The 26,669-nt window shown below is 38.6% G+C and overlaps 1 protein-coding gene across 3 annotated transcripts in view; it reads right to left on the reverse strand.

Moving 5' to 3' along the window:
- TBC1D1 (TBC1 domain family member 1) overlaps positions 1-26,669 on the reverse strand; it is a 207,408-nt gene that overhangs the window by 90,447 nt on the left and 90,292 nt on the right. Inside the window, exons 5-13 of one of the 3 annotated variants that reach the window (XM_037897936.2) lie at positions 23,088-23,192; positions 22,259-22,391; positions 20,618-20,709; positions 16,757-16,867; positions 11,450-11,578; positions 7,746-7,832; positions 4,154-4,431; positions 2,245-2,403; positions 95-214 (exon numbers count right to left, since the gene is read on the reverse strand). In XM_037897936.2, coding sequence (XP_037753864.1) covers positions 95-214; positions 2,245-2,403; positions 4,154-4,431; positions 7,746-7,832; positions 11,450-11,578; positions 16,757-16,867; positions 20,618-20,709; positions 22,259-22,391; positions 23,088-23,192 — 1,214 coding nt within the window. The remainder of the gene's footprint in view (positions 1-94; positions 215-2,244; positions 2,404-4,153; positions 4,432-7,745; positions 7,833-11,449; positions 11,579-16,756; positions 16,868-20,617; positions 20,710-22,258; positions 22,392-23,087; positions 23,193-26,669) is intronic. The other 2 variants (XM_027822175.3, XM_027822174.3) reach the window with 2 other exon arrangements.

Here is a 26,669-nt window from a genome sequence, read left to right on the forward strand (position 1 = left end):
AATTTCTACAAATGCATAAAGTGCTCTCAAAATTAAAACAAAGAATCCTTTGAATGATACAGTTTTACCTCCAGGCTAAAAGACAGAACCCTACCTTTTTGCTCTCCTAAAGTCAGAGGTGTTATTTTCATCTACAGGAGCCAGAAATTTTAAGAAATTTGGCACAGAGGAGGAAGAAGGAAGCTTTTTCCGTAGTGCAGTACGGTAGGAGGTGCTGAGAGTGCAGTTGGGAAAAGTGCAGTTTAGAATGAGCAAGTGTAAATATGCAGAATAAAAAAAAATACACAGTGCAAGCTCCAAAACAAAAATACTTTCAGGCATGAATACCAAGGAAAATAAAGTAAAAACTAAAATTGTGTAACAAGTTCTACTCTGAAATCGTATTTGAGTCACCTAACTATTCCAGTATTAATACACTTTAATAAATTAATTATCTGCTATGCTCAAGGATTCATCACCCATGTTTCAACCACGTTTATTTAATCCAATAAGAATTCATGGCTATTCTATAGCCAAACAACTGCTAAAATTGGTAGGTACATGTTCGAGTGTCCCACATTTTTGGAGGGGTGGAAAAAAGTTGACACTTCTGTAACTGGTATGGGGAGGGAGGGCAGCCACTGAATAAGCTGACTATGCAAAAGTGCCTACACACTAACAGAGTAACTTTCACACAACGGTAGAATTTTCAGCATCTGATTGTTTGGGTTTGTTACTCTTGTGTGACAGGTAGAAGCACCAATCAAATCTCACTAGAAGCATTTCAGCAAATATAACTCTTGTTCCCACCCTTTGTCTCCTAAACTTCCTACATGAAGCTCCTACAGCACTCAGAGGAACATTAATGGGTAGTGGTTTAATGAGAGCAGCTGAGTTAATGACAATTTCTGTCTGGAATGGAAGCTGATAAAGTCATCTGGTGTGTGGTAACTAAAAGGTAACATCGCTGAGAACTAAGAAATCATACCAAAATACACTACTGGGGGTGGGTTATTCTGTATGGGTCTTTGTAAGTCTCTCTTGTTGAAGCTGTTCCACTTTATATAAAACACTTGAATAGTCACTGAGCTAGAAAGAATTATTCTATAGTCTGGTGGTTAGAATGCTCGCTGAGAAGGTAGGAGACCCAAGTTCATGACCCTAGTCCAATGACGAATTATTTATACACAGTGGAACAGATTCAGCATGAGATTCAGATCCCCAGCACCAGAATATTCCATAACCCAATGGCTAGGATGCTCTTCTGCAATGTTGGAGACACAAGAACAAAACTCTTTTCCATGACAGGCAAAGGGGGGAATTGAACCCTGGTCTCCCACATTCCAAGTGCAGGCCCTAGCCGCTGTGATAAAAGTTCTAAGGGAGGCCATCGCGACACCTCTTCCCCATCTCTTCCTGTTTTGTGAATGGTGCTTAGGCCCAAAAGAAAAATGTTTGACTGAAATTATTTGGTGAATTCACATCAAAGTCACAAACAGTTTCAGATTGATTAAAATTGCATTTTTGGTGAATAAATAATTCATCCAAAAAATTTCACTCATCTCTAGTTTTAGGGAGCAGCTGGTCTTCTCACCATAAGGTGGAAAGGCAGAGTGAGTAGCCCTGTCTGTAACTTTCGTCTCCACAAATGCTTTTGCTATAAGGGCAAGAATATCAAACTATCACTTGATGGTGCTGAATGACTCTCCACAAGTCAGACTTTTATTACCCTCTTCACCTGGTCAAATTTCCAACTCTTAGTGAGTCACTTTCTCCCTCTCTCCTTTTCAATCCCAAAGGAGCAGGGACCTGTATCAGCGTTACTTTGAACAGGGTAGAGTGAAACTGAAAAATTCTGGAGAAACAGAGAGGGTGTGAGAGTTCTTGGCATCTAAGCCTCTGGCAGAGTTTAACCAGCGCTGTTTTCTGATGCATCACAAGAGCAACTGACCCCAACATATCAGCTGTGTGTGAGAGCACCTGAAATAATTTCATTCAGTCAAAATGAAAAATTAGATCAAGTGCCCTATGATAAAATGCAATGGTACAAAATGTTAGGAGAGGAGTTTATTTTCCCCTCATGTAAACACACCTCCTCTGGCAGCTTTTTATTAATAATAATTATTAATTATTATTATTATTATTATTGTTGTTGTTGTTGTTATTCAGTCACTGTGCACATAGTGAGTGAGGATAATACAGTGTTGTGTGTTTATGGTACAATAAAACAAACACTCTCCAAACTATATACATCTGCTATCTCACCTCTTTTGTGCAATGTGCCCACATTGTTCTCTGCTTGAATTATGCTTTAGATATTTTAAAAAAGTGGGTGAAGAGGCTGAGGGATTAAGACGAGCTAGAGGAGAGGGAGCTGAAGATTGACCAGAACAGCTTTCAGACTCGCCAACAGATGTGCTCAAACTGAACAGTGAGATTCCAGCCATGTGGGAGGGATGAGGTAAGAAAGAGAGAGAGAACAAATCTCAGAAACAGAGAAAAATGAAATGAGATTGCTTATCTAGCCTCATTTTAAAATGTCCTACTACTGCCAGATAACCATTACATAAATTTCTGATTTACAGTTCTCTCTGAAAGGCACCGAGCACTATAACCTAATCCAGCAAAGTACAGAAGTGTTTGCTTACAGGACCTGATTCAGCAGGGTACTTAAGCACATACCTAAATTTAAACACCTGAGTAATCTCAGTGAAATCAACGGAACTACTTGCATACATAAATTTATACACATGTTCAAGTACTTCACTGCATTGGGGTCAAAATGCTCAGCATCTTGCAGGATAGTGTCTACATGTACTTTGGAAACTACCTGTGAATCAGGGGTAAGACTTTTCAAAGGAATCTAAGTAATTTAGGAATCTAAATCTCATTGAATCTAAATCTCATTGAAAGTTATTGGGATTTGGTCCTAAGTCCCTTGGGCACTTTTGAAAATTTTATCCTACTACACATTTTTCTGAGAGCTCCATTTTCCCTACATCATGTACTTATTGCTCTTACTAGCTTGCCATAGTATACCACTAAGGGCCCAATCCTTTGAGGATTAAGTGCCCTGAGTTGCTCCCACTGAAGTCCTAGGATGGGACCAAAACAGGAATGGCAAAGGAAATTAAACATATATTCAACTTTTAGCTATAGTCCCACAGTAAAATAGGAATGAACTGAGAAAGCAGAAGCAAGTAGAAAGTTTTAAGGACGCACTTGTAAAGTTAAACCAATAAGTACTAAATTGCACCACAAAAGCCATTTAGCATTTAAGGAACAAAAAGGTTCAAAGAAGGGACAAAAAGGGAACTCAGGTTATGTTTCCTTTTAAATATCACAATTCTCTTTTTTCACTGTCATCATCTATCTCAAGCATTTACCTTTATCACCCTGCCTTCTGCAAGGAAAAGTGAGCCAGCACAGAGACAGATTTACTACTGTCTAGCTTGTATATACCAGCAGTTTTGGCAGAGAAACAGAAGTCTGCAGAAAAAAATGTTTCCACAGTAACTGGAAAAAGCCAGAGAGGGAGGAGGGAGAGGGGTGATGGAGGGGAAGTCCCATAAAGCTTAGTGAGATTTCACGGATGATAAGCAAGCCTTTAAAGAAGGACATCTGAAGAGCATTAGCATGAAGACTATTAACAATTTATTTTTGTTAGTGAAACTTTGCAGCTGAATCAAGAATTCCTTTTATTGCAGTGGCTGGTTAAAACTGGACAGGAGTCTGTCCTCTGACATCAATTAGAGAATTTCATTATTTTTTTAAACAGGATTCCTCTTCATAAATATAAAATAGAGTGGTACCACAAAGCCAGCATTTATTTAGACTGCTCTCAGATACACCCAGCAAGAACTATTTCACATTGATTTGCACAGGCAAACTAACTTCTCATCATCCACTTATATCATGGTTGTGTAGTAAAATGGCTTTCTGACACTTACTGTGGAATTGCAAGTTTCATGTTTCGTCTCCCTCCTTGAACAATACCAAATGAGTGGAAAAGGCGCTCTTAAACATAACATGTTTTAAGCGGACGACACACTGCTCTAACACTAAGCACTATATTTCTCTTTTGCTAAATGAACATACCTGGTATGCAATGAACATCCCATAATTTGCCCCAAATATCTATCAAACAATATCCTGCTTTTAAAATGAGTCTTACTTTCGCTTGTGAGGGGTCTCTGTGCTCACTGAATGATACCTCATAAGTTTCCTTTGTGGAATAGATGGTGATGTTTCAACTGGTTCCAAAGATTCCTGGCATTCGATAGGCAAGTGACTCAATGTGTTTGCTCGCCGGCGAAACCCTTGCTGAGGTAATTTATCAGGCTGTTCGATGGGGTGACTAACTGGGTCACTGGAGAGATCTCCCACAGATCCATTGGCCTTGGCAGGAGTCTCTGGAGGAAGTGGGCCTTCTTTTTCACACAAAGATGGTTCCTAGCAATATAAAAATATTCATCCATGTAAAATATGATTTATAAATAATAATTTGAGGTTCTCTATCCCAGGTCTATTTTTTGACACCATAAACAAATCTCCTTCCTGCTACAAAGGCATTTATTTCTAAAGAAGACTACTTTTAATCCCAGCTGAACATTTCCTGAAAATAAATACAGGCCAACACTTACAAGCTTTCCTGCCTAAATTTAGGCACCCATATAAGAGTGGCTGAGCTTTTCAAAAGGTGTTGAGAACCTGCATCTCCCAATATGCTGGTGGAAGCTCAACAACTCTCCAAGTCAGGCAACTCTTATTTAGATACCTAACTTTAGACACTATAGTTTGAACATTTAGGCCATGGTATCTCACACAATGACCTAATCTTTAATGTTTCATTAGTAATCAGCAAGGCAGCCACATGCTGTTATATCTATGCTTTATAGAGGAAAAAAAGGCTGAATAGTAGTTATCCTCAACACTTTGAAGAGGAAAACCTGAGACAAGAAAGGGACAAATGAATATATGGTATGTTATTGTCACAAAAGCTGAAATGTATAAGGAAGCATTTCAGACTACACAGAATCCATTTACATTAAAGATTTAACATAAAACTGCACTTTTTATTAAATCTTTTTCTTTTAAAAAAATCATTCATGATTACAAATGCAGATGCATGAGTCTATCTAGGTACTCATATTGACCCTATACCTATTGTATCTGAGCTCCTCACAAATAATGAATTTATCTTCACAACAGACCTGTAATGGAGAACTGAGGCACAGGCACACTAAGAGTGGAACTGTGGCCCACTCAAGTCAGGACTTATTAAAGGTCACATAGGAAGCGTATGGCAGAACCAACAACTGACCATAAGTCTCCTGACTGGTCAGTGGCCACACCACAAGACCATCCTTCCTCTCTGCTTCATATTTAACTTATTTTACTAGAATCTCAAACCATACCATCAATATATAAATTCTTTACATTTAGAAGTTTAATTCTACAGTCCTTTTGAATGTACAACTCCCACTGAAATCCAAAAAGTTGCATTTACTTTCAGTGTTGTTAACTAATCACCTCACTGGAATCAACAGTCCTGAAGCTGACGCATCAGTTTCTTTCATTGTTGCAATCTCAGAGAATGAACAATTGCCCAAATTGGGCCCACTAACCCCATCTTTTCTTAGCACCAGAAAAGAGATAATTTATAATCAAAATGCCTAAAGAAAGCCTAAAATTTCTGAAAAAGAGAAAGTGACATGGAGATATAGGTTGCCATCTCTTGGAGAAGGTGCCAGGATAAAAAATTCCATTATGATCTCTCAACATGTTAACTCAGAATTGCTGTTTATTAGAGAGACAAGGTGAGTGAGGTAATATCTTTTATTGGACCAACTTCAGTTGGCGAAAGACACAAGATTTCAAGGTACACAGACCTCTTCTTTAGGTCCGGGAAAGGTATGTAGGCTATGTCTACACTGCATGCCTTACAGAAGCAGTTGTGCCACTATAAGGTACGTGGTGTAGCTGCTCTTTGTCTGCCGGAGGTCTCCTGCCAACAAAATAAAACCACCCCAATGAGAAGCAGCAGCTCTGTTGGCGGGCAAAGCACTGTTCACTCTGGCACTTTTCGTCAGTAAAACTTTTGTCAGTCAGAGGGGTGTTTTTTTCACACCGCTGACCGACAAAAGTTTTACTGACTAAAGTTCGGTGTAGACCTAGCCTCTGAGTGTCACAGCTAAACAAGGTGGAGCGGATTGTTTAGCACAAGTAATTAGCACATTATGAGAGACCATTCAACGTGAAGCGGCACATTAACACCCGTGCAGTCACAGGACAAAAAAAGGAGGGGTTAGAGGATTTCAGATTGTAATAAACCATAAATCCACTAAAAAAAGGAGGACTTGTGGCACCGTAGAGACTAACAAATTTATCTGAGCGTAAGCTTTCGTGGGCTACAGCTCACTTCACCAGATGCATCCATCCACTGTCTTTATTTAGATAATGATTTTTAGTGTCTAGCAGAGTTATGAATTTAAGCTCCCAGGCTCATGTTCTGAAGGTGTTGTGCAGGTTTCCTTCGAGGACAAGGACTGAAAGATCAGGTATGGAGTGTTTGTTTTGTGAAAAGTGTTCACCTAAGGATGATATGGTGTTTTTGTCTTTTATGATTTTTCTGTGTGAGTTTATTCAAGAGCTTAGGTCTGGTCTTCACTACAGACCTGTATCAGTATAACTATATTGGTCAGGTGTTTTAAACATTCATGCCCCCCAACCAACCTAACCTCCCAATGTAGACAGCACTAGGTCGATGGGAGAGCTTCTCCCGTCGACATGGCTACTGCCTCTCGGGGAGGTGGATTAACTACGCCAGCAGAAAAGTTCTTGCCATTGCTCTTGCAGACTTGCCCTGAGTGATTATCTGGTTTCACCCATATAGTGATTAATGGGGCATTTAATGCACTGGACGAGGTACACAACAAGTTGTGATAGCAATGTGTAGGACTCATGGATCTTAAAAGATGTGTTGTGGGGAGTATTGATCATTGTAGCAGTGGAGATATGTCCACAGGTTTTGCATCTGCTGTTATGGGAGGGTCTGGTGCTGCTTTGAGTAGGTGAGTCCTGGTCAGTGGGGAGCTTGCTTCTGACGATTAGCTTGGAAAGTTTGGAGGGGGCATTGTTTGAAGGCATGAAAAGAGGGTTTGGAAAAGATTTCTTTCAGGATGTGGAACCCTTTGAGTATGGATTGTTATTGTTTAATGGTAGCCCATATGGATTCCAGTGTGGGGTGGTAGTCTCATGTCCAAGGATGTGGTTTATGATCATACCATTGCCCAGGGGATTCAGATGCATTTTAGTGTGGAGTGCACACCTGAGTTGGTTACCCACATTTCTTTAAGTTGCCTGCAGCAATGGGGTGAACAGAAGACGGAATTTAGGCCCTGATGTTGCAAGTTGATATCATGGGCAAAGCACCATTGACTTCTTTGGGCTCTGCATGGGAATAAGGATCTGCCCTGTGGGCCAGCATGCAAGAACAGAGTTCCCCTTGGTAGAAAAAAAGCACATTCTTAGTACCAAATTGTATCATATTACTCATATAGCTACATTTTTCATGTCTGGTGTTTTGTTTTTCTTCCCACACAATCTATCAGATTTTTTATTCATGAATTCATGAAAAAATAATAAATATAAGACATTAAAATAGACTGATTACACCAACACATCACATGACTTTAACTGTGAATGTTACAAAAAAGGTTAGCAGAAGATTCTCAATTTATTCACTCACTATGGTGATTACTTACTTTACTTGTGCTGCTTAATGTACTGGATAAGGAGCTGTCCAAATCCACACTTCCAGAACTTTCTAGTGAACCTTTGGTTTTACTACCCTTTAGAAATAAAGTATATGAAGCAATCAGAATTAGAACACAAAAAACTGCATTCCAACAGAACATCCTTGCTGGAACTGTTAAATCACTGATTCTGCCAGTATCATATTCAATTTCCTGAAATGCCTAAGAATAACCTGCCTCTCCATGAGAAACAGGTGCTTCCTTCAGGAAGGCAACAGATATTTTAAGGACCCTAGCAATTAATACACTCACGCAGGCCGAATTATTCTTTTTTTCAGCCAGGATTGCTGTTGGTAGCATCATATCCTACAAAATATATATGTGGAAAGGGTTTGAATAATCATGTGCTTGAATTACAAATATTATTACAGCACCTCCCTCAGACCATAAAATGAATTTTCACATTAGGCTATCTCCATCATAATGCAAAGATAGGAATTGACTAGTACAGAGAATTGAAGATTACATCAGCACATTGGACTCACGTAGAATGTCCCAAAAAACATCACCTCTGTTATACTGATTTGCATGTCTCTAGGTCAGAGTGAAAATCCATAGAGTTTGGTACAATCCCTTGGACTGAAGCCCTTTTGGATTACCCAGAGGAATGCATAGCAACCTGATAATGGATAGTTATGCAACAGTATATCTATGGAGCAAACCTGCTCTTGACCACAGGCAGCTAATAGTTGGCTTATGTTCTGAAGCACAAAGGTTAAAGTCCTGTATGAAGTTTTATTCCAGTTGCAATAGAGTAACTGTTGACATCATCATTACCATGAATAATTAATATTTTTTTTCTGAATCTTACTAACCTTTTTGCCCCAGGCCTGGTCTACACTTAAGGTTTATCAATATAGTTATATTGATCAGGGGCGTGATTTTTTTTACTGACATAGCTATGCCAATAAAAGCCCTAATGTAGATGCAGTTATACTCATAGAATCATAGAAATGCAGGGCTCGAAGGGACCTCAAGGGGCCATCAAGTCTAGTACCCTGCACTAAAGCAGGACCAAGTAAACCTAGACCATCCCTGACAGGTGTCTGTCCAACCTGCTATGAAAAACCTCCAACAAAAGGGACTCCACAGTCTCCTTTGGAAGCCTATTACAGAGCTTAACTACCCGGATAGTTTGAAACTTTTCCCTATTATCTAACTTAAATCTCCTTTGCTGCAGATTAAGCACATTATTTCTTGTCCTACCTTCAGTGGACATGGAGAACAATTGATCACTGTCCTCTTTATGACAGCTCTTAACATATTTGAAGATGGTTATCAGATCCTCCCTCAGTCATCTTTTCTCAAGACTAAACATGCCCAGTTTTTTTTAACCTTTCCTGATAGGTCAGGTTTTCTAAACCTTTTATTATTTTTAAAAAAAGAAAAGGAGTACTTGTGGCACCTTAGAGACTATCCAATTTATTTGAGCATAAGCTTTCATGAGCTACAGCTCACTTCATCAGATGCTCACGAAAGCTTATGCTCAAATAAATTGGTTAGTCTCTAAGGTGCCACAAGTTCTCCTTTTCTTTTTGCAAATACAGACTAACACGGCTGTTACTCTGAAACCTTTATTATTTTTGTCACTCTCCTCTGGACTCCGTCCAATTTGTCCACACATTTCTGAAGGTGTAGCACCTGGAACTGGACACAGTACTCCAGCTGAGGCCTCACCAGTGCCAAGTAGGGTGGGACAATTGCCTCCCGTGTCTTATATATGACTTTCCCATTAATACACCCCAAAATAATAAGTCTTTTTTTGCAACTGCATCACATTGTTGACTCACATTCCATTTGTGATCCACTATAACCCACAGATCATTTTGAACAGTACTATCACTTAGCCAGTTATTCTCCATTTTGTAGTTGTGCATTTAATTTTTTATTCCCCAGTGTAGTACTTCGCACTTAACTTTACTGAATTTCATCTTGCTGAATTCAGACCAATTCTCCAATTTGTCAAGGTCACTTTGAATTCTAAACCTGTCGTCCAAAGTGTTCGCAACCCCTCCCTGCTTGGGGTAATCTGCAAATTTTATAAATTCACTTTCCACTCCATTATCTTATTGGTGCAACATATCCGTCCACAACTTGTACTTATACCAATATAGCTTATGCCAATCAGGCACTTTTACACCGATATAGCAGTGTCCACAAGAGGGTTTTGCCAGCAAAACTCTCCTAATGTAAATTAGGCCTTTGTATTTTATGGCAGAGATCTTCATTAGTTATCATATGTTGTGTAAGGGCATATTTCTTTTATCATCCTAGGCCGGTCTATATGATAAACTTTTGCTGGGATAGCTATGTTGGTCAGGGAAGTGATGAAGTGTGATTTGTAAGCAATATATCTATGCCCTCAAAAATTTCCAGAGTAGACACAGTTATCCTGGCAAAACTGTGATTTTGCTGGGAGAGCTTAGTTTGCTTCAGTGTGGGAAGCTGTAATAAGCTATGCTGGTAAAAATTCAATTTTGCTAGTATGAACTGCATCCATGCTAAGAACACTTTGCCAGTGCAGTATACAGGGATAGCTACATTGGCAAAACACTTCTAGCGTAGACCTGCCATTAATTTAATTGAATGTCTCCTTGTCCTTGTATTATGAGAAAGGATAAATGGCACTCCATGATAAATCTTCTCTCCCATTTATTGTTTTGTAAAATTTATCTTGTCAACTTTTATCCATCACCTCTCCAAACTAAATGGTCCTGAATGTTCAATCTCACTTCATATAGAAATCTTTGCAAGCCCCTAATCATTCTTGTCACACCATTTTCTGGACTTTCTCTACTTTGTGATATCTCCTTTTAGAGACCAAAATAACAGTATTCAGAGAGAAGGGGTTCCAGAGGTTTAAGTGGTGGCATTATAATATTTTCAGTATTTTTCTCCATTCTTATCCTAATACAACCTGATATCTTATTTGTTTTTTTAACTGCTGCGGTGTATTGAGCAAATATTGCCAGCCATCTGACCATGATATCTGCATCTTTTTTCCAGTGTGTTTACAGATAATTGAGAGACCATCAGTGTGTAAAGGTTCAAAGAGTTCCTTCCAATGTTTATCACCTGCCACTTGTTTACACTGAATTTCATCCTCCATCATATTGCCCAAATACCTATCTCTGTAAGCGCCTTCTGAAATTCCTCCTAATCTTCTATAGGCCTGACTTACAAATAATTCTGTGATATCTACAGATTTTCGCCACCACATTGTCTCCGCCCCACCCCACGTCATTAATAAATATTATTTTAAAAATCTGTCCTATTAAGGGTCCTTGGTCAGCCCACTATTAATTTCCTTATGTTAAAAATTGAACAGATTTTTCTATTTCTCTTAACCAGTTTCTAAATCAATGAGAGAATTTTACTGCTAATGCCATAACTGCTTAGCTTCCTTTATAGCCTCTTGTGATGTTTTTGAAAAGCCCACATTAAAATGATATTTACTGCTTCTTTATCCACTAATTTGTTCTCTTCTTCCGTCTTAGAAAGGTATGATTTTCATTACAAAGCCCATGTTCACCTAAGTATTTCTAGAACTATCTTTAATAATTGTTCAACAATTTGCCCTGGAAGGAAACAAAAGTAGATGTACCCTATGTGTCTGTCACTCAAAAAAAGACAATTCAAATAAAGATACCTACCCGTGACAAGATACTTTCTAATGATTCTGTTAGTGACCGTTTAGCTTTGCTCTTCAACATATCTAGTCTGAACCTGGGAGCACTGCTTGGCATCTCATTTCCAGTAGTCTCTCCAGAAGGCTGTGAAGCCTATAATATTTAAGAAAGCAGGTTTAAAACACAGGGTTGTACAGAACAAAAACTCCATGAAAGATTTTAGACATCTGAGTAGCACATTTCCAAGCTTTTCTAAACTAAAACTGTACTAAGCTCTGAATCCTCTCATGCATTGTGTTTCTACTGGCATAACAGCACTGAAGCTTACTGAGTTAACCTACTACTAGATCTGGGAATCTCTTTTCCAAATGACATTTATTTGTTAAGTGAAGTATAGTGAGTACCAGGAATATTGTATTTCATAACAAAAAATATGTCTCTTCACATGTTTACCTTAATGCCAGAGCACAATTATATCATCTGTAAGCACACGAGGAATGGATTCAGGATGTCGTGGGGGAATTATTTATTTTAACACCTCAGATTAGACTTGACCAATTTATTTATTTTATTTTTCATGGCAATCGTGTCCTAGGACTTTGAGTGAGTTAGCTGCAAGAATGCATATCACTCCCCCAACTCCATTCCTTCGAATGCAGAGTGCACTGAGGTCCAGGAAGACACACAATATTTAACTTTTGCATATAAATATCACCATGAGGAACACTTCCACATTACGGATGACAATCAACTTACAGCTGATTTTTTTTTTTGGTTAGAAATTTAAGCCCAATTTTAGTGCTTGTGAAAGACGGACAGCTCTGGAAACTGAACACAGAACGGGTGTAGCACCACAGAAGTGGGAGGGAGGGATAAATGTTGTGCCTCAAACCTAACCTTAGTTAGACCTAACCTAGTTTTATCAACTATATGGACCAAAGAGTAATTCTCGGTGTCCATTAAATCTTGAACTTTTCTCCTGAGGCTCCCAGCATTAGTGCCAGATATACACAATGGTAACAGTATCAGAGATGTGAATGCATTAGACCAATTGATATCAAATGGACAAGTGAACAGCTCTCTGACAGCAGTAAGTTTTGGTCATTACCAATCCAGGCTGTTGACAGTTCAAACAAAATGACACTATATCCTATTTCCAATCTCCCAAACAGAGAATTCAATCTTTTCCCTCTAACTCAACTATCCTCAACCCCACATAGCAAGCCATTTACTTGAAAAGACCTTGCAGTTTTCTGGTGAAAAACACTTATTTTGAAAAGAACGTTTGGTTCAAAAATATTAATGTTCTATGAAATCTCTTGCAGCTGTTTAAATTTAAATTCTTCCAATTTAACATAGAGAACCTGAGTAGGATTCCTCACCCAGAAAGCAAGTGTGAGTAGCAATGCAGGAGAGAAGGCAAAAAAATTCAGGGTGTTTGGGTTATTCATCTTGAGAGATGAAGTCCAAAGGTATTTACTGTTCCACAGCTCTGAAGATAAAAGATCCAAGTAGATATGACATTTTCTACTAAGAAGAATGGTTGGGTGAGAGGCAAATCAAGTTTGCTGCTACAACTTTGGCATCTTTACAAGCGTCAGATTATTATTTTTGGGTTTCAAGAGCTAAAAAAACAGCATGTCTCAGCAGCATTAAAATCCACACACAGTTTTTATATTAAGGTATCTTCTTCTTCCTTAAACACCCACTTTCCAACTGTTTAGAATCTGAAACTATTTGATAAAAATAATTGGCACTAATCCCAAATGAAAATATTTCACATCTGTTAACAAAAAAACCCAAATACCACTTCCTCCTGTCCTACCTCAGCCCACACTGCTCTTTCTAAGTCCACACATTTCTGTCAGACATGCAAATGACTGAAGAATTGACAAAAACAGTAAATCATAAAACAAGAATGTGAAGTTTTCTTCCTGCTTTCTCAGCAATGCTAATAATTAATGTGACAGGGTCAGGCCACATGGCTACAAGAGAGTGATAGAAGGCAGATATATTAGCCCCAGGTTAAGTAGGTCCCTTTTCCCTGGGGGAGTGATATGCGTTCTTGCAGCTAACTCACTCAAAGTCCTAGCAAGGTTCCAGAACAATCAGGAACTTTCTGGAAACAATTAAGGCAGACAGGCTGATCAGAACACCTGCAGGCAATCAAGAAGCTGCTAAAATCAATTAAGGCAGGCTAATCAGGGCACCTGAGTTTAAAAAGGAGCTCACTTCAGTTTGTGGTGTGCGTGCAAGGAGCTGGGAGCAAGAGGCACAAGAAGCTGAGAGTGAGAAGGCGTTCGACTGGAAGACTGAGAAGTACAAGTATTATCAGACATCAGGAGGAAGGTCCTGTCGTGAGAATAAAGAATGTGTTGGGAGAAGGCCATGGGGAAGTAGCCCAGGGAGTTGTAGCTGTCATGCAGCTGTTACAGGAGCCACTGTAGACAGCTGCAATCCACAGGGCCCTGGGCTGGAACCCAGAGTAGAGGGCGGGCCCGAGTTCCCCCCATCCCTCCATCCCCACAACTCCCTGCTTAATACCAGAGGAGTTGATCTGGCCTGCGGGTTCCACCAGAGGGGAAGGTCTCTGGCCTGTTCCCTGATCCACTAGGTGGATCAGCAGAGACTGAGGGGATTGTTCTTCTTCCTTTCCCCATGCTGGCCAGTGATGAGGCTAACTGAGTGAATGGCAGAGTTGAGCCACAAAAGTGGAGAAGTGGAAAAGTGGAGGGCTGCCGTGAACCTCTGAGGCGCGCAAATCCGCCAATAAGCGCAGGACCCACCAAGGCAGAGGAGGAACTTTGTCACATTAACCAATAAGTAATAAAAGGATCAGAGATTAAAATAAATGCAGAGCTAGTCACAAAAAAGTGGGTGATGCCTCTCCAATTACTTCATGCTTTAAGTCTGAATACTTAGAGGGAGCAGAGTTCCAGGCTGCTTCACATAGGGACTTCAATGAATCTGACCCTCCCGTGTGTTCACTGTGTACCTAGCCTGCAGGAGGAGACTGCCTGGAGCAGGCATTACAGTACATTTCCTGCTATTGGTAGATACTGAAAGAAATGTTGACCAAGATTTTCAGAAATGACTAGTAGTTTTGGGTGCCTCCGTTTTGGGGTGCCCAGATTGAGTCACCTTAAAGGGGACTGGTTTTCAGAGGCAGAGGGGGTGCTCAGCCTTTTCTATAAAATCAGGCCCCTTTAAGATATTTCAAGTTGGGCACCCCAAAACTGAGACATTCAAAATCACTAGTCTCTTTTTAAAAACTCATCCATGCCTGAGATATTTTAAAACCCCTCCTCTGGTGAGAGAGAGGGAGGAGAGACAAGCTGCTGCAAGGCTAGTGGCAGTAGGGAGACAGGCTTCTCCAGGGTGAGAGGCTGCTGTCCTCCCCATAGGGAAAATAACTAAACCTGAAAAAAGAAAAGGAGTACTTGTGGCACCTTAGAGACTAACCAATTTATCTGAGCATAAGCTGTAGCTCACGAAAGCTTATGCTCAAATAAATTGGTTAATCTCTAAGGTGCCACAAGTCCTCCTTTTCTTTTTGCGAATACAGACTAACACGGCTGTTACTCTGAAAACTAAACCTGAGTGTCTGTTTAAGGGAAGGACTGACACCCCAGGGCCAACAACATGACAACATTCACCCCTCAGCGAGGGGGCCGGGAAATGTGTTTGTAATTTTTTTTCCTTTTGCTTGGTAGAGGAGACCCTCCTTGGGCCTGCTCTGAGGCCTACCTTGAAAATACTGACAAGTAAACACAGAGAGGGAAGACAAACACTGTCCAGGGTGGGGCTGATTTACCCCAGGCCTTGCCACGGCCAGAGGGGGAAGTGCTAAGTCTGGCGAGACTGGGGAGATGCCTGGCCACAATACCTGTATTTGAAGGGCAATCTGCCCACATTCTTTTCTACCCATATTGCATGTAATGTTGGTTACCTCCCAGATCCTTCACACTCTTTGGCTCTGTCTACATAACAGACCTTACAGCGGCACAGCTGTAAGATCTCCTGTGTAGCCGCTCTATGCTGGCAGGAAAGAGGTCTTCTGCCAGCATAATTAAACGACTCCTAACGAGCAGCAGTAGCTATGTCAGGAGGAAAGCGTCTCCCGTGGACATAGCACTGTCCACAATGGTGCTTTTGTTGGTGAAACTTTTGTCAGTCAAGGGGGTGTTGTTTTCACACCCCTGACTGACAAAAGTTTTACCGACAGAAGTGCTAGTGTAGACAAAGACTGAAAAGACTGAACTGTAGTTTTGTCCTTCCTTTCTCAAGTGAAGAACACTGTCTCCTCTGTCAGTTCTGCAGTAGTGTTTAACAACAACCTCTGTTTGCATCAGTCTCAATGATATTTCCACACAAACAAAGAAATATCCCCCATATTACTGGGCAACCTCAGCAGTCCTTCCTCAGGATAAATTCCAGCGGGCTTGATTCACCACTGAACTCTACTGGGACTAACAGGGAAACAGAAAATGAGAGCTGAGTCTTTTTGAAATTACACATATATGCTTCAGCTGTAAATAGTAACTGTGACGGAATGTAGTATTTTCATTTGAATGTTTTCTATATCCACTGTATTGAGAAGATAAGAATAGACTAACTGCAAAGACCAGTGGTCCATCTAGACTGCTACCAGCCAGTACCAGATGTTTCAGAGGAAGGTACAAGAGACTCCATAGTGGATAGTGCCACAAGTGGGTTTCTTATGCTCCAAAGCATAAGGGTTTATATCTTTTCCCCCCTTGCTATTAGCACTTGGGATTATACAAGTATATTCTGACTGGACTTTCTCTGCCCACTGCTGAGTGGCTGTTGCTCCAACCCTCCAGCTCTCCCTCCCTCAGTGATTCCACCTCAGCTTCACTGCACACCTGCCCCTCCTTACCCTGGCTTTCTCTGCCCTGTCCCCCTCCATTACACTTTCTTTCCATTTAGAATATCCCCTCCTAAGTAAACTCACCCCCCAAAAAATTATGGGACTAAAATGACATTTGCTGCCAACCCATTGTTCACTCTGCTTCTGTGTTCTACCCCTTCCCCAAACCCTGTGTCTGTCTTGTTTATTTAGATTGTAAGCCCTTCGGGACAAGGCCTGTCTTTGTACTGTGTTTGCACAGTGCCTGGCCCAATGGGACCCCACTCTCAGTTGGCTCTATTGTAATAAACACGTTAAATAATAAATATCCCACCAAGAAAAAGCAAAGTGGGCTTTCACTTCAGTGTTAATTTAACCTTAAATACAAAGATGGAAATTCACCATTGAGAAGTTAGTAGGAAAGGAAAAAGACTTTTTTTTTTAAATGAAAGCTCTCATACCTGCTTTGCTTCCCAAATGTGAACATGATCCTTCTGTTTTTCTTCATACATGTTTCTCAGAACAGAGATAATCAACTCATTCTCTTTCTGATCATTCCTTGGTCTTAATTTCTTTTAAAAAAACAAACAAACACATGGAAAAATAAGAGCTGCATTCATATAGCAGCTTTAAAATTATTCCCCTCTATTTTAACTTTTGTGATTGCCAGTGGGTAGTTAATGCACACTGAATAGTTTAATCTAGTTGATGCTGCTGTATAATTCCACTAGAGGACGCCAGAGATTCAAGCAATGCAGCAACATAGATCAATATTTTAACGATATTTCACAAATACCACACAATGCTGTGACTAACAGCAGCAGATATCAGCTGCTGAAAGTCATTTGAAGCATATTTTAGAAACTATAACATTGTCATAGCTAGAATAATTCTCAGTATAAATATCATTTATCAATATGATTCCAAAATAAAATTATAGTTTTACCTCTGTAGTGCATATGTAATATTTCTCTCTCAGTTATCTGACCATTTTACTATGGATCCAATTTTCGTTATATAAAACTTCACCTTTGTAACAAGCACCTCAGTAGAACATGGCAGGTACCCAGATTTCAAAGATTAAATTTATATTTTAAATCCTGCTATTGGTTTTTAATCCTAAAGCTCTGAAGTAGTTTAAATTAAAAATAAATACCCAAAGCAACTGTTATATTTTGCCCAAAAATATTCAAAACATTTAGAAAAAAATCATTACTGTTAATTTAATTAATTAATTGCAAGTATACCTGCCAACTTAGCTAAATGTTGTTTTGGTTATAGAGATACTCAGTTATAACCACAAGAGAGTTTAGAATGCATTAATGCACTGGTCCTAAAGCAGGTGCAATCTATTATTAAGGAACATCAGAGGGGAGACCAGATGAAAATATTTATCTCTGCTTATTCAGATTTTCACCTAGCCTTTAGGATTATTAGAAGAGAAAATATTTTTAAAATGGTAACCTACTGTAGTACATATCACAAAGGTGAAGCTTTTTAAATTCCCGAAATTCTCACAATTACATACATAATGTATGGGATATACTATGAGCAAATATAAAAATGTGACTGGGAGCAACTCTGGTTACGGAAAATATTTTTAGAAAGATAATTATCTCTAAAATGGAAATCAGGAAAACATATTGAGCCGTAAGGACTCACTGCATCTAAAATCCCAGATCACCAAAATTTGTATTAAAAAAGTGCAGAGATGACAGATTTTTTTTGTTATGTTTTATCCAGTGGATTATTTCTACAGCCTTACAATAAAATAAAAATCATCTTCAACAGATATGTTTTAGGGACCTCAGTGCAATAAGACAAGCTTAGGTTACAGAAATGCCCAGTCAGCTGAGGCACTAGTGCCAGTTAGCCCCCAAATACCCAGGAGTTACTATGTTTCTCAACTAAACTAAATGTTTCATTTTTGGTTAGGCTGACCCAAATCTAAATATTCCAGTTTGTCAAAAAGTTTAGTTTTGGATTAGTTCCATATTAAAGTGAGTCTGCCTGAGCTTCCATGTGCCTTATGTTCCCATTCTCTTCCTGATAAAACTACTTTTCCCATGATGCATCAGAGTCCCAAACTATTACTCCCGTGAGTCACCACAACTCAGCAGGACACAGATTAATGTGAAACTACTCCAAAACCAAACCAGTTTGATTTGGTTCAACAAACTGAAATATTTAGATTAGGGCTGTCGATCAATCGCAGTTAACTCATGCAATTAACTCTAAAAAATTAATCGCAATTAAAAAATTAATCATGATTAATTGCAGTTTTAATGGTAGTGTTAAACAATAGAATACCAATTGAAATTTATTAAATATTTTTGGATGTTTTTCTACATTTTCAAATATATTGGTTTCAATTACAACACAGAATACAAAGTGTACAGTGCTCACTTAATATTACTTTTGATTACAAATATTTGCACTAAAAATGACAAACAAAAGAAATACTATTTTTCAATTCACCTCATTCTAGTACTGTAGAGCAATCTCTTTATCATGAAAGTGCATCTTACAAATGTAGATTTTTTTGTGTTACATAACTGCACTCTGTAACAAAACAATGTAAAACTTTAGCGCTACAAGTCCACTCAGTCCTACTTGTTGTTCAGCCAATCATTAAGAGAAACAAGTTTGTTTACATTTATGGGAGATAATGCTGCCTGCTTCTTATTTACAATGTCACCTGAAAGTGAGAACAGGCATTTGCATGGAACTTTTGTAGCCAGCATTGCAAGGTATTTACGTGCCAGATATGCTAAACATTCGTATGCCTCTTCATGCTTCAACCACCATTCCAGAGGATATGCTTCCATGTTGATGATGCGTGTTTAAAAAAAAAAAAGCGTTAATTAAATTTGTGACTGAACTCCTTGGAGGAGAATTGTATGTCTCCTGCTCCATGGTTTTACCCACATTCTGCCATATATTTTGTGTTATGTTAGTCTCGGATGATGACCCAGCATATGTTGTTTGATTTAAGAACACTTTCACTGCAGATCTGACAAAACACAAAGAAGGTTCCAATATCAGATTTCTAAAGATAGCTACAGCACTTGACCCAAGATTTAAGAATCTGAAGTGCCTTCCAAAATCTGAGAGGGATGAGGTATGGAGCATGCTTTCAGAAGTCTTAAAAGAGCAACACTCTGATGCAGAAACTACAAAACCCAAACCACCAAAAAAGAAAATCAACCTTCTGTTGGTGGTATCTGACTCAGATGGTGAAAATGAACATGTGTCCGTCCACACTGCTTTGGATTGTTATCGAGCAGAATCTGTCATCAGCATGGATGCATGTCCTCTGGTATGGTGGCTGAAGCATGAAGGGAACATATGAATCTTTGGCACATATGGTACGTAAATATCTTGCGATGCTGGCTACAACAATACCATGCAAACGCCTGTGCTCACTTTCAGGTGATACTGTAAACAAGAAGTGGGCAGCATTATCTCCTGCAAATTGTAACCAAACTTGTTTGTCTGACTGACTAGGTGAACAAGAAGTAGGACTGAGTGGACTTGTAGGCTCTAAAATTTTACATTGTTTTATTTTTGAATGCAGGGGTTTGTTTTTTTTTACATAATTCTAAGTTTGTAAGTTTAACTTTCATGATAAAGAGACAGCAATTTGTATTAGGTGAATTGAAAAATACTATTTCTTTTTTTTTTATAGTGTAAATATTTGTAATAAAAATAAATATAAAGTGAGCATTGTACACTTTGTATTCTGGGTTGTAATTGAAATCAATATATTTGAAAATGTAGAAAACATCCAAAAATATTTAAATAAATGATATTCTATTATTGTTTAACAACATGATTAATAGTGCGATTAATCGCAATTAATTTTTTTAACCGCTTGACAGCCCTAATTTAGATTCAGGTTGAATAACAAACCAAGCTGAAATGAAGTGTCAATTCAGGAACATCAAAACCTTTTGTTTTGATGACAGGTGTCAAAACAATGTTTCACATCTCCAAATTGAACGTTCTGGCACTTGATTTTTTGATGAAAAGTAAAGTTCTCTACAGACACTTTTTGTAAAAATTTCATTAGTCAAAAATCCAGTTTTCCATCAGAAAAACAATTTAGACTGAAGATTTGACCAGCCCTAGAAACAATAGTGAATGACCCAGAATTTAAAACAAAGGGAGATTTCTAGATTGTCACTGAATACTGTAAGAAGCTGAAGAACAATTCTCAGGAAAATAAAAGCGTTCATGCTGGACACAGATTGTAAATAAAAACCATAGCAATGTAACTTTTAACTTAGAAACAAAACTAGCAAACAAAAAACACACATTACCTGAACCTGCTCAAAAAGAGAGGCCTGCTCCTGGTTATTTAGTGTTGTTAGATGCTTTTGGAGTTCTAGTTTAGCTTTAGAAGGTTGTAGTCCTAATAAGTGATGAACCAAGAAAAATTGAACAAATACTGTAATAAGCAAGCTTTAAACTGATACAATACACTACTCATATGATATGAACAGAAGCTTAAATAAGAGGTATAATCATTACTATTTAAATGAGTTATCTGCATTAGCTTCAGCAGATGGGCGATGTAGTATATATATTTAAAAGCAGTGTACTTTGTTTTATATAATTACTTACATCAATCTGTAAATATGAACTTTATAATACATGTAAAATAAGGAAATGCAATCTTTTGCAACAAGGAGTTTTACTGGGATAAAGTGCAGGATTAGGCTTCTTAGCTGACCTAGAAGATAGCAGGATCCTATAACACAGAATGAACCTAGAGTCTGCTGCAGCTTATCAACAGACTCTTTATTGAGGTTTTATGCAGTATAGGTTTTGGGGACTTGGGGTTTTTTAAAATATATTTGCTATTAAGTACTTTCTCATTTATATGCCTTGGTCTATAATTTGCCTCTTCAAGACTTTTGCCAAGATACGTGAAATACTGTATTCTTCAGCTTTTTTCTTTTGCTGAATTCGTTTACTGATATTTAAAAGCAGACAATCCTGTGGCTCTCATTAGTTCGTCCTTTTCTTATCCTTGTTTAAATTCCTTTTCTAGATTTTTTTTTTTTTTAGCCACCAACAGGTTTCTGTAATTGTTAAGCATCCGATTGTGGGATGCTTATACACTTCTCCATCAAGCTGGAGGTGGACAATAATATTCAATCAGACTCAACTGTCCTTTTAGTGATCTCAGAATCATAGCTACCTGAAGGCCAAAACAAAGTACAGGGTAGTGTAGTTCTAGAAATTCTCCTGTTTCTACAGATTAATACCAGATATGTCTTGGTCCAACAAGCTACTGTGGCTTTTCATTGATCTGACAGCTGTTGCTGTCCCTCATTCACCCCAGCCCTGCCCTAAATGGCTAAATTCTTAGCTGTGAAACCTGCTGAAATGCAAAATGTTCCTGACTTCATGTCTTTGCCACTTTCTGTACAATGGATGTAAGCTGCAATTACTTTGTTTTCTACCAGAAGTACAGGTCAAACACATTAAAGGGATCCACTGTTTGAGATCATGTTTGATAGCAGACCACCACCTCTGTCTAACTCAGTTCATTAACAGAACATGCAGTTCTCAGCTAGGGCAGTATATTCCTTAAAAGTTCATTTAAAAGTTATTTCCAATTTTTTTATTGTTTATAAATTCAAGAACCAAGTAATTTTCAATGCAATTATACTTAACTTTTATTTATTTTTAAAAATTAAGTAAATACACAGTATGATCAATTTAGCTTTTATTTGATCATTCTTGACACTAGTACTCTGATCTTATACTGTATTAAAGCTATTTTTTAATTAACTGACCAGGCTTCAAGCGTCCAAAGTTAATACAGTCCTAGGTTTAAAAAAAATGTGTATTCCTTTAGATCAATGTTCACACATAAAAATATCGCTCTGGTAAGTAAGCTAGGTAGAATACATTTTCAAGAGGTTTCATTGTCAACATTGCTTAATACTTACCTTCAATCTTTTCACAGAGTTTATGCAGGCATTGCATAGGGCATCCCTCGCAAAGTTGGAGCTGAGCTTTGGAGGTTTGTTGAACAGCAGCTACAGTGAAAGCCTGTTTCAAAGTCATCATGATTTCATCAACCTAACAAGAACAAGAGAGGAAATCAAGGCTAAAAAATTAAATTTTTTTTTTCCACTGAATGCATCCAATGAAGTGAGCTGTAGCTCATGAAAGCTTATGCTCAAATAAATTTGTTAGTCTCTAAGGTGCCACAAGTACTCCTTTTCTTTTTGTGAATACAGACTAACACGGCTGCTACTCTGAAACCTGAAATTAAATGTGATTTCTGCTACACTAAGTTGGTGTTGTTTTCAACCCAACAAAGTCAGTCTTTAAAAAGGATACCTTCATTGTTTTGGGATTATGTTAGGATAATGAGCAGGGCACCCCTGAGATACTGACCTTCTGATTGTGGGTTTGGCTTTCAAAACCAGTATACCTACTGAATGTAAACAGACCTCTCCATTCATTTTAATGGAAGTTCTACTTTTAAAAACAAACAAACAAAAAAACCCACGATATACAACGTGATTTAATGCTTAGTGAACTTTGAAGTGTTCCATGGCCTATGACCACTGCAGGCATGCCAGTGTAGGAGGTTATATTTATTTTGAATAGGATACATATTCTAACCTCTGCCGTCAACAAAAATTCAGTTTCTTAACAGTTTGCAATCTTGAGAACAATTACATTTTTATAAATGCAATGGGAGTTGAGGTCAAACAACAAAAAGGCTTAGCACCTTATGATATCAGGCCTTTAATTTGCATCTCTTACCAGGGCTTCATCTGTGCACTGAAACACGTAGCAGACAAAGTAGCAGTCACCATTTCCTGACGACTCTCTACAGATGAACCCAAAGTGGTCCACATGTCTAATACCCTGGCACAAAAGTAGTAGTAACAAAAGAGTCAAAGTCAGTCATGTTTACAAGTTGATTTCATACATGTAATTACCACACCAACACATTAGACAGATGTCCAACAGCATCATGGTAAACCAACTATCTCATTCCAGCTATATAAAAACCATCTAGCCTACTAAAGGATCTTGTAAATATATTTAAATCATAACTACTCATTTACAAATGTAGCAAACTGTAATGGATCTGTTGGGGAAGAACCTGCATGAACAGACAAGTGCATGACCACATGACCAGATCAGATTAAGTTTGATCTCCAATGTACTGCAGTAAATGTTAAAACTCCTCCAAAGACATTGCATCCACACTGGGGACTTAATTCAGTGACTCTGACTCAAATTCAGTAGTACTTACTACTCAATTGTACTACTGTCAGTACATATATCTCAGAAAGAGGAAAGATTGCAGAATCAGGCCAAAGAATCGGAAACAAAACCCATATTACATTATTCTGACAGTGCCCACAATGTGATAGCCCCAATACTGCAAAGATTTCTTCATATGCTTAACTTTACTCGATTTGAATAGTTCAGCTGAATTCACTGCAGCTACTTTCGGTGTACAAAATTAAGCATGCACAAAAGTCTTTGCAAGATCAGGGCTTCTGATAAGCAATGTACAAAGGATGCAGGAGAGAAATATAATCACATTTTGTACAATTTATTTTATTTCATGAATACAAATGTATCTGTACCTCTACCTATCCGTTACTAGTTGGTCAATTTCATGTTGGTGTCATGCCACAAGTGGGTTTTGTATATTAAAGTCAACCTTCCATTAAGGATAGTAGAAAAGAGGCATGTGATTTGTTAAACCAAAAACCAGGAGCGGATTCGCAAGAAAAACGTGAGTTTCAGTCAGTTATAACTAATTTGAATATTAGCAAACAAGACATTTCTCTGGTATTCCCTATCAATGTTGACCAAATTGCTGAATACTCAAGATTGTCACTGTATCATGAGGATACCAAAATCATAAAACATGAATATTTTTGGACACATATTGGCCAGGAGCACCAAAAACAAGAGCATGTATATGTAGCAGAGCAAGGCCAGTAATCATAAAGTAATGTGAACAGCACAATCTCCTTGCTATAAATATTAATAACCTTTCATCAAGCGCCAACTGAATAAAGAAAAATAATTTAATATACATGCAGATATCCAACTTCTCATAATATGATAGTTGCATACTCATACCACTTGGAAAAAGTATTATGACAAACGCAAACATTTGGCATTAATATTTCAACAGAAGACATTAATTAGAAAGACAATTAAATGGAGGCCTCAGGTTCTTAAATTCTAATTTCCTGTAAACGCCCAGGCTAGCTCTCTTAGGGTGTATACTGCAGAGCCCATTGTTATAATATCTGACAGTCAGTTCCAGAAAATATGTGTTCCAGAAAATATAATAAGGCTTGATTTTGACCTCCCCTATATATATATATTTGCAACTCCATTGACTTCAAAAGGGTTTACTCCCACTGTATACCAGCATTAGCAAGATCAAGATGAAACTCATAAAAATTTTCTGTTGGTTACTCAGAATGTTGCACACTCCATGAAATTTTATTTCTGTAAAAACTCTTCTTGAGTCTGAGTGAGTTCCGTTCCAGGGCCTTGTGGTATAACACTTAGATCTGGGAAAATGGAAATTCTATACTGATTCTGAATAATCTGCTAAATAGGATTTGCTTTGGAATTGGTCAGTATTCTTTGGAATATGTTAAAGTATAAGTAGATTACCTACAGCAGGCAGGAAGGAATCCTTTATAACCCTCTCCTCCCCTCCACAGATAAGTCTCTCAGAAGAATCAAGTATTTTTCTGCTCCTGGAAGCAGTTTTCTGAACTTGATGAATTACAATAAACAGTGATATAAGGACTCCTATGTTTCTATGTTATTATCTACAAGCTTGGGTAGACAGTGTATAGCAAAGACTGTTGGATTCAGAGGCCACAGTACTCTTCAATTTCTAGATTGGTCTTAAAGCCTATTTTATGGCTATAGGACACATTTTATTTATTTATTTTAAAAGAGAATCAGTTCCATTTCTTGATGGACTGTTGGAGCAGGCCTCTCCTGACACTTCCAAAATTATTTTAGCAGACATATCCCTAACCATGCTTCAGATGGAACAATATCACAAGTCTGATGTAAAGAAGGAACACAATTTGATCTCCATCTTTACAGAGAAACAAACTTCAGAAACATGCTAAGGTGGCACCAGCAGTCCTTCTTCAGTAGGTAGTGTCCTTCACTTCATTACAAACACTTTAAAAAATGCCCTAGTTTTTCAAAAAGAATCGCTGACTAATGCAGCAAGCACAGCATGTGTCCCTTCACCAAGTAGCTAGAACGTACCCCAGCTTGTTTTCTTAAAGCTCCCCAAACATACATCAGTCCACTAACATGGGCTGTAACACTATGAACATGCCAATTATTCTGCAGAGCAATCCACTAACAAATTCACAAACTTCACCTTGTTCATAATCAAAAACGCAGTCACCCTATATCTTCGATTTTGAGTGGTAAAGGCGGTGAAACAAAAGGCCTCCCCGGCCTCTCATTACCTAACCAGCAAAGCACAAAACATCTGCTTAGTTTAAGCACCGATGTATTCCCATAAATTCAAGGCGACCTCAAAATTAAACACAGGCTTACGTGCTTGGCTGGATCAGGGCTGGATCAGTAGGAGTCTTGCATCACTAAAAACTCTGCCACACTCACAAGACTAATACTTGCGAGCAAGGCAGAGTATTAAAGTAATCGGGATTTCCACTTTGAGAGCATGTGCTTGTTTCAATATCCCAATTGCTTCTAAGAACAAGAACACAGCAGGCAGAGCAGAGCAACTAGGACAGGCAACCTTAGCCTCCTGCCTTGTACCTTAGTGGCAGCCATGTCCCAGCACTAACAGCAGAGTCAGAAGTAGGTGCCAACAGGCTCCAAGCATTATCATAGTTTGGGGGGAGGGCATGACGGCCGTTGTCTTCCCAAACTGCAAGCCGCGGGAAGGTGTGGAATTTGCCCCCTCCACCCTATGCACAGCCCCATTGGTCTGACTGGAGGTACCCCCTCAAATACAGAACTCAAACTACGCCTATGGCTCCAAGGAAACTGTGATACTGCTCTGTGGCTGGCCACACATGGATGTGAGAGTGAAGTAATCTGTTCCCTCCCCTCTCCTAGTGAGATGAAGAGAAGCTGTATATGTCCAGAATAGCAGCTGTGTTAGTCTGTATCCGCAAAAAGAACAGGAGTACTTGTGGCACCTGAGAGACTAACAAATTTATTTGAGCATAAGCTTCCGTGAGCTACAGCTCACTTCATCATGCATCCGATGAAGTGAGCTGTAGCTCACAAAAGCTTATGCTCAAATAAATTTGTTAGTCTATAAGGTGCCACAAGTACTCCTTTTCTTTTTGTGTATAT

This window comes from Chelonia mydas, chromosome 4 (assembly GCF_015237465.2).
Source record: "Chelonia mydas isolate rCheMyd1 chromosome 4, rCheMyd1.pri.v2, whole genome shotgun sequence".
NCBI classification, from domain to species: Eukaryota; Metazoa; Chordata; order Testudines; family Cheloniidae; genus Chelonia; species Chelonia mydas.